Source organism: Athene noctua, chromosome 18, assembly GCF_965140245.1.
Source record: "Athene noctua chromosome 18, bAthNoc1.hap1.1, whole genome shotgun sequence".
Taxonomy (NCBI): domain Eukaryota; kingdom Metazoa; phylum Chordata; class Aves; order Strigiformes; family Strigidae; genus Athene; species Athene noctua.
This window is the reverse complement of record NC_134054.1, coordinates 8,036,348-8,045,503: the sequence shown is the minus strand read 5'-3', so window position 1 is coordinate 8,045,503 and position 9,156 is coordinate 8,036,348. Positions and strand designations below refer to the sequence as shown.

The 9,156-nt window shown below is 48.3% G+C and overlaps 1 protein-coding gene across 1 annotated transcript; it reads right to left on the bottom strand.

The window, feature by feature from the left end:
* Positions 1-1,787: 1,787 nt before the first annotated feature.
* Positions 1,788-8,305, bottom strand: WFIKKN2 (WAP, follistatin/kazal, immunoglobulin, kunitz and netrin domain containing 2). Its single transcript, XM_074922310.1, has 2 exons — positions 7,682-8,305; positions 1,788-5,534 (listed from the first exon to the last, which is right to left on the bottom strand). The coding sequence occupies exons 1-2, from the start codon at positions 7,880-7,882 to the stop codon at positions 4,023-4,025; spliced, it is 1,713 nt and encodes a 570-aa protein (XP_074778411.1). The 5' UTR covers positions 7,883-8,305; the 3' UTR covers positions 1,788-4,022.
* Between the last annotated feature and the right edge of the window lie 851 nt (positions 8,306-9,156).

The window sequence follows — 9,156 nt, the reverse complement described above, 5'->3', positions numbered from 1 at the left end:
GACGGGCTCTAGCAGTCCCCCGTGCAGAAGCCACTTGCCATCACTTTTTTTTGCTGGTATTTTGTCCCCTTGTTAACAGAGCTCGGCTGCACAGACGGTTTGCACAATAACCTGTGACTCATTTTCGGATCCATCTGCTGGATGGTTTCCATTGAGCTCTAGCTGCAGGGTTTGCAGATTCATGTGTTGCACTTTTCATCTTCACTCCAGACTGGGAGGTGGGCACGCCACTCTGCGCTTTCCTCCTGCCACCCTGACCCCTCCCTGAGCCCTGGGGAGGTCCTGCAGGTCTCGGACCCAGCTAACCTGTCTCCCTTGCTGCTCCCCAGGCCGGTGTCTGTAGGAAATGCTGCTTCTCGGGTGTCCGCACACGGAGGAGAGCTTTGACAGCAGCTGATGGCTGTGGCCGGGTGGCTTTGGAGGTGACATCCTTCCTCCAGCTCCCCCCTGGAGCCTCAAAGAGGCGCTTGTGTCCCTTCCCCGGCCACTGCTGTGCAAGGAGAGGAGTCAAGCAGGCTTTTTCCTTTCTCTCTCTCCTTCTCATGTTTAATACAAACTTTAAATACTGGAATTTCCTTCCAGCTTTCTGACAACCTTGAGAGATGCACCCCAGAGAGCAGGACGGAAAACTGAGTGCATGAGCAACACAAAAGGGATTTTCTGATCAGGAGCCGCATGCAAGTGCCTATTAGCCTTGCAAAGGCTTTAACGATGTCCTTCAGCGCCTGGCCCGTGTGTAGGCTTTCCTCAGGCTGGCTGACTGGTCAGACTTGAATTTTAGGCTTCTTAAGGGTTTAATAAGAGGCTGAACTAAAATACTAGCTTTGAGTGGAGAGCTAAATTCTTCAAGGTCAGAAGGTGGAGAGGCTCAGGGTTAGGGTCAGCCCCATGCCACAGGGAGGTGTGGTGCTCTGGGGGTGCCCAGGGATGTTTTTTCCCCTGGCAAGCAGAGAAGGGGATGGCCATGGCATGGCTCCTTCTGCCTCGGGGCAGCTGTGGTGTTTAGAGCACAGCCCTGTGCACCCCTGGGAGTTCCCAAAGGGGCTGGTCACGTCTAATATTTGTCTTCTCTGGGTGACCTGTCACTGTGGGGCTGCTTGCTGGCACCGAGCTGGTCCCGGCTGACACACCTGCATGGCACTGCAGGAGCTGAGCAGATCAGCCTGAGCCATAACCCGGGGGGACGGCAGTGGGGGGGTGGTGGTTGGTTTGGTGCTTGCCCATGGTGCCTCGTACCGAGGGCGCATCTGCTCAGCACAGAGCCATCCCGCAGACACCGCGGGGCTGGGGAGCGGCCTGGCTCCGGGGGTGTGGGCAGGAGCTACGCGAGCACAGCCGTATCGTGTCCGGGAGCTGGGCTGGGCTGGTCGGTGTTCCCTCACACTGCACCACGTTGGAAAACTGACCCAAAATGTCCCCCAGGATCCCCCCTGCGACCACGGCCTCGCACACCAGGAGTGCATGCCCGAAGGGGGCTGGGAGACTCGTTATGCACAACCCTGGCTCAGAGCACAGCGCATCACTTGCACGCTCACTTCGCTTAACTGCAGGCTTTATTCCCAGGGGTTTAACTGGGAGTAGAAGTTAAGACTGCATTTTAGACCCCGGGTTTAAACACTGTGATGTGCTAGCTGGAAAAGCAATGAATCGTGTACTTTTTGCTCTCAGCTACGTTTGCATCCCAGCTCTTCTGGAACAACCGGGTACATGTCTCCCGAGTCACTCCAACACTCCCACACTTGCAAAATCCTTTAGCTTTTGGAAAAAAAGAGCCATATAAAGCCAGTCTTTATTAAACTTTCATCCTCCAATGTCTCTGTGTTAGAAAGTATGGCAAGAACAAGACACTTCCTACGGCTTGCTTGAAAAATGACAGATGAGCCACCGAAACAGTGGCACTTGCCACAGCCAGGGATGATCCGGCAGAGGTGCTAACTGCTTCAGAGGGCAGAGGGACCAGCGTCTCCAGCTCCAGAAAATGGTCTTCACAAGAACATACGCAAATATTATGGACATTTAATTGGAGTTTTTCTGATGTACACTTAGGAAAGGTGCAACAAAAAACCAAGCAGGTATTTTCTTGGCCAGCAAGTCTATTCCAGGCTCCTCTTCCTCCCACCCAGCTTCTTCTGAAATTATACAAATAACTGGAGATTCAGATCTGTTCCTGTTGCCAGAGCATTACGGACATAACCCAAGCCCAGACCACTAGGAGAGGAGCCCAGTTTCCACCATGCTGTGGTCTCTGCCTGTGGCTGCTGCAGGTCATGGAAAGCCTTCACAGAAACCACAGCTGGCCCCACGTTCAACGCTCTCACCCTCACTGTTATTCTTCCTCCCTGCAACTATGAAATACCCAATGTGTGCAGACTTTGGGGGGTTTAGAGCCTTGTGCATCATGCTGAAGCCCAGCACCTGCCTAATCAATCTGCTTCCCCCAGCCTTTATCATGCCCAGCTCCAGCACACATCTGCAAAATGAGACGCGCATCCGCCGCCGGGCAGCGGGCACCGTCCTGCCGCTCACCCCACAGCGAGCCCATTAGATGGCACCACGGAGTAGCGCGCGCTGCACCTTCCTTCCTTGCACCCAAACGTGCCTTGACACCCATCCAGCCTTGAACTGGCCTTTTGTGCAAGGCACAAAGCTCTGGGCACCGCCGTGGTAACTCCCTGCGCCAACCGAAGGAAGAGCAATGATAAGGCTGGCCGTGCCACACTCACCCCTCCTCCCTGCAATGACAGGCCTTAGCGGAGGCAGGAATTTTCCAGGATCAGCTTTTTCTTTATTTAAGGATTTTTTGAATAGGCAAATGTTACATTTTTGGACACACGAATGTTAAAATGATCGATCCTATGTGTTTGCACGTGCTCACACCGACAGCCCGTGCTGTCTTTCTTAGGATATTTATTCATATGCATATATACAGTGTCCTGGCAGAAATTTTTTTCCGTGGCTTCTGAGAGTGCTCTAAAAGGGTCAAATTAATAAATGGCTTTAAAGAGCGTTCACTATGTGTGCCTGTGTCTGTGCAGTTCAGTTGCAGCAGCTTTGTGCCTGTGTAATACGGTCTGCAGACTGCGTATTGCACTTTTCTATTTTGAATTTTGTTCTGACTCGTCTTACTTTACTCTCTCACCTATAGAAGCAGGATTTCTAATGAAAATAAGCAATAAATTGCTGCATATGCTCAGGTGTAAAGGATTTTCAAAAGCAAGACAACTGGCAGCAAACTGCTGTCTGCCTTGGACTGTTTGTTATAGACAATATATTGATTAAAACAAAAATACAGAAGTGCAGTGGAATGAGGGTCTTTGCTAACCTTGTTCTCATGACAGAAAAGTCATTTTGGGGTGAGACTGTGCCTTGAGCTTCTACAGGGACCTGTTGTCCTGGGCATAGGATCAAGGGAGTTTCTTCTCCAGTAAGGACTGAAAGGTAGGTAGTAGTTGCCATTTAAAAACAAGGTACATTCCAAAGAAAACTGCTAGGAAAATTTCAATTCATAATGCATATATCGGTTAAATGTGCACAATTGTAAATATAGACAATAATTTACCGGCTTTTGTCTTGAAATGTTAGTGCTGCTATAAGGACACAAGTGTGACTTTTTTATAATGGCTTACCATAGCATTTCCATACTGTAAATGAGACAGATTAAGTTGACATTATATATTACTTAGCTGTGTACCAATTAGCTAAACAAATGCTATGAATTCCGTCATTTATGATGGAAGCTACATAAAAATTGTATAATTACTGCAGTGAGTCATCTAGTTAAATGGCACTCCTATACGGACAAATTGATTTCAATGCAAGATTAATAGCCTTTTGCTGCTGTTTTACGTGCTTGCCAAAGACCATACTACATTGTTGCTAAGCATCATTAATGGATTAAAATAAGGGTTCTGCATAATTCCTACAGTGTATCTTCAAACAGCTTGTCTAGTTTGTGCACTAGCCTAGCGCTTGTTAGCCCTACATAACACACGGGTCTGGAAGGCTGACACGTGTGGAGGAGGTTAATGCAATCCTAGGAACTCTTTCAAAAGCTCACAGGTTTTCTTGTGGATGACTTCACGGAGTTTCCGCACGCGCCGGATGCTGGAGGTGCCCACAAAGCTGTCTGGCTGTAGGACAGCCATGCCGTTGTGGACATCTCCCATGATGATGAGCTGGCCATCCACTGTGGTCATGTTGGGACATGGGCAGCTCCAGTCCATGTTCAAAAGTGTGATTTCTAGTGGTTCCTTCCCCAGGAATTTTAATCCCATTTTTTCATCTTTGAGAATCTCCTCCACTGTCACCAGGGCATGTCCTGAGTCTTGGTCTTCGGTCAGCTCTGTTATACGGCCCAGGATAACAAAGTCACTTTTGCAGAAGCTCGTCACCAGCTTCTGGCGTGGTTTGCAAGCTTTGCAGTGCGTGTTCTTCGGGAAAGGGCACATCTCTTCACAGGCCTCTCGGCTCTCAAAGTTGTTCTCATTGCCCCCACATCCACCGTAAATGAAGGACTGGCACTGCTTTGTCAAGCTGTTATAGGCCCATCTGGGCTCGTAGGCCTTGCAGTGACCTTGGAGGGCTGGCAGATTGCAAATGTTGATTGGGCCGTTCATGCATGTTAACATACAGTTCTCGTAGGTCTCGAAGTGGTTCAGGTTGCTGTTACAGTTCCCATAGATGAAAGTAAAGCAGTTGTTTTTCTTTGCATCGTAGTACCACCTGGTCTGTTCTTCCCCACAGTCTTCGCTGTCTGGTTGCTTCAGGCACTCATCGGTTGGAAAATGTGTTTTGTTTTGGGAAGCTTCTTTGGATGTGGGTTCTCCTTTGATGACTGACAAAGGGAAATCAGCCCTGAGAAGGCCACCGCTGTTTTTGGCGGTGCAGGTATAGATGCCTGCGTCTTGGAGCTGGGTGTTGTAGATGACCAGCTGGGCGATGTTGGTGACCACGACATTCCCTCTGACGTGATTTGGCTTCATAATGACTTTGTCTTTCCCATCGACCTGCTTCTCCCACGTGATTTCTGGCTTGGGTCTCCCTGTAACATCGCAGAGGAAGCTGACGGTCTCTCCCACGTAGACGGACTGATGGACAGGGTTGTTAACTAGAGCAGGTGGCAAGATATCAATGACCGTTGTCTCAGAATAGGCAGTAGTAGGGCGAGCTGTTGTTTCTGGTGGGATAGGGCTGGTGTTCGGCCAGGTAAGATGGTACCTACAGGTGACTACATTCAGTGTAATGCCTTTGATGCAAGCTTCTGCATCCATGTAGCACTTGTTGTAGTAGGTGAGCCCGTCAGAGGCACAGGTGAAGCTCGGCTCCTTCTCACACCGGTCCTTGCACTTGCAGACGGGCTGCCCGTCCCAGATGTCGCACTCTGAGCCTTGCTGGATGCACATGAAGCGGTCACAGGTGGCCTCTTTGGGCATTCCCACCGGCCCTTTTTTCCCCTTGACATCCATGTACCGAGCCGCCACACAGCTTTTCGTTCCACAGACATTGGGGCAGCACTTCTCAAAGGTCTCACACTCCTGCAGGGAAAGAAAATAACCTGATCATTATTGGGGACAGAATAAAGTCCTTTTTAGAGACGCAGCAAGCAAAGAATCCAGAAACTTTCAAGGTGTTATGCAGGGAACTTGGTCTGCCACATCAAGAAGTATCTAAACACACTGGGATTTCTGAAGTGCTTCAAGAGAAGACTCTCGAGAAGGAAAATGTATTTCTGTTTCTTAAACACTAACCTCATCCTAAGTCTTTCCTAGAGTCACATGGGCTGCTTGACTACTGAACCAACAACCCCCCCTTCCGCACTCTCTGAAATGCCTGAGGACAAGCCCTAAGAAACAAGAGCGGATGGAAAGTCTTATCATATGGCTGTAGGCAGTAATCCTTCTTATTTTCCACAGAAGTATGTAAAGTATTATTTGAATTCCCTGGGACTAACAGCCTACTCTTGGAGGTGAAACTGCCAAGGATTTGTAATTGTTCACATTGTAGAGGAAATAATAGAGTATCTCAAAAGTAAGGAAATTCTTGCTCCAAAAATAATTTTTCTATGGTATTTAGAAAAACAAACCCAAACCAGCTCATTATGGCTTCTCTGTCCTATTTTAGTCCTATTTTCAAATGCAGCATCGCTCTTCTAGTGATTTATTACACTCCATCTCAGCTACAGTCAGCTCTAAATTGCAGTTAATTTTAGCAGAATTTTCATCTACTGTGCAGGAAAGGTATTTGATATGTGTGATCACAGCTGCTGTGTCGTTACAGATTACTTTAAGGGACCATGAACACTGCTACCATGAACACAATGGGACACACTTCCACTGTGTGTTAAACCTCTACAAGCCCCTGAAATCCAATGGCTTGGTGAGAACAAAATGTTTTTTAAGCTACCAAACTAAAGAGCTTCCCCTGAGTCCAGTATCCTTTCCTTATTGGGAAAAAGATGACCTAATAACATAACTCTTTCCCCATTTCCAGCAGCACATTACTGTGTTTCAGAAGCAAAGTTAGAAACCAGAGCGGGTAACATTTTTGGCTGAGGTTAAGGAGCGTGGCTTTAGCAAAGTTGGTGGCAGTGTCCTTGGCTGCTTGCAGACCACTCATTCCATGTGAGGTCCCAGGACTCCGTGCTGCCACGAGGCAAAAGCAAGTATATTTAGCCAGTGGCTTCTGGCTTTCAGTTTTTGACCAGTAAATTATTAAAACAACATCCTCTGCTGCTGCTGCTGCTGCTGGGGTTTTGCAAGTGTTTTAATATTCACTGCTGCACCTGGTAGTTGAAATAAAGGGAGCTTATTTGGGAATAGCAAAAGTAAAAACAGCACCTTCATTCATAACACATGGGATCCATCTGAGCAAATCTATTTGTTTACTTGATGGCCAGCCTTTTCCTCTACTACCCCCCCACCTCCTTCTAGCATTGCAGAAACAACCTGGCTACAGAACATAAACCCAGTGACTTTTTTCAGCATGGTACGTGCTGCTGTCAGCCTGGTTCAGGCTGCAGGAGCTTTGCTGTTGGACATGATGTAAGAGGCAGGACGAGCAGGTATTTTCAGATGCCAGCTTGAGCTGGCAGTGCTGACAGGTTGAAAAATGAATTTTAGGGTTGTGAGCTAAGCACATTTTGAGCTGGGAGCATCAGAGAGAACATCTGCCTGGTCATCTTAACCGTGCCCCTGTTTTGCACTCCAAGCATACTTTGTGTTTCAAGTGCAGCAAAAGCTGATACTTTACATGTTAAATCAAATTATTTCACACATGATTCCTCCCAGAAATATAAAGCATTTGATGATGGCCACCACTACCACCGAACATGGTGACACTGCTAAAATGCTATGGATTGGCCCCAAGGCATGCTGAGTTCCGGAGTATCAAATTTGGACCTTTCTTTTGACAAGAAAGCAAGGGAAATGATCAAACAGAGCGACGCCATACCCACATCAGCGTAAGTGACAGCTGCCACACACCTCCCCACTTAACTAATAAGTCATCAAACCTTTTCTATTTTATATAGGTCACAGGTCGATTAAATACATGCGCTGTCTGCGTCAGGTCCCGCAGGGTGCTGGCGCCCTTCTATCAGAACAGAAACAGACCGTGGTGCAAGCGAGCCCACCCCAGACCCCGCCGCCCGCCACGCAGACAGAGGAAAATGTGCAACACTCACCAGATCAGCTTCGCACTCTCTCTTGCAGGTGCTCTGCGCATCTACCCACAGGTTGGGGTTCATGTCATTGGGGCATATCCCAGCATGGGAATACCGGATCGGAGGTAGAGCTCTCCCTTTCAGAGAGACCTCCAGAAGCAAGAGGACACTGCTCTTCCCCAGCAAGATCCACATCCACCGAGTGAACAGCACCACCAACATCTCAGAACTTCTCCAGGGCAATGGCAGTGACCAAGCTGGAGGTAGTTCTTGCTTGCTTGGGGTTGCTTTTTTTGGTAAGCCTTAAATTTTCGAGGAACCCAAACGCACCTGACTTCTGTAAAAACTTCAGCAAGCTCCTTTGCTGCCTCTGTTGATAGTGCAGTTTGGTCTGGACCTCATTGGATTAAAGGTCCTAGGAAGTTACCCCCTTATTTTAAGAGAAATGCTAATAGTCTGAGCAGAGTTAGCTCTATTTATACCCTGCCTCTGTTAACAAGTCAGAAAAAGTAAACTTGATTTCTTTGACAGGCACACGCTTCCTATGTCCTGGTGGCAGTCAGACAGATTTGTTGCAAGAAAAAAAAGCTGGAAAGAGTTCAAAAGGCTGGAACTGGCACGGTGGGACCCCTGCATGTTTCTGAATGCAGGGAGGCCTTCTTAACCCCTTTAGACCTAAAGTACTTCCCTATGCTAAGAATGGCATTTACTTCTGAAAGAGTACTTGTCTAAATAACACGGACCCACGGTCAGGGGATTTCCCCACGGCAAGGGGCTACACAATCACTTGCTAAAGGGAACAAGTAATAGGATTGAAGCAATTAAAGCTATAATATCATATTTTAACAAAGGAAGTAGGGAAGAAATAACCTATTTAAACTTAAGATCGACAAAGCAGTATATCTTCATAACTTCTCCCGGGGTTCCTCCGGGCTTTTTTCTTCTCTTTGGTGGGGAGATTTCCAGGATGCTGGGTTTAACGCTGCCCTCCAACCCCACCAGCAAGATGTTAAAAGTGTCCCTGAATTCCTCCACATTTCCTGACAGCCAGATCCCATTGTACAGTGCATTGCTGACCCCTTTAACAGCGACAACAAAAAAATAGTAGAAGTTCAACTCTATGGAAACCTGCATAAAGGAATGTACAGCATTTTTGCATTGGGGGGTGGGGGGGAAATTCAGTCAAGCTGAGTTCCTCGTTCCCTGATTATTACAGCAAGGGGCTGATCCTGCTCGTGCTGAACACGTGCCAAAATCCAGAGACGAGAGGCAGAAGTCAGAGTTGCTCAGCACCTTCCAGGATTAGAGCCTTTGGGCTGAGTTCTGGGCTAGCTTGGCCGGATCCTGCATGGTGCTAAGAGCTCCCTGGGAGGACCAGGTAAGATTGGGTCCCACGTGGGGGTTCAGCAGGGCCGGAGCAGCAGCGCTGTGCTTTGGGAGGAGGGAAGGGTGTGCGTCCGCCCTGTGCCCAGCGCCCAGTGCTGCAAAGCCGACAG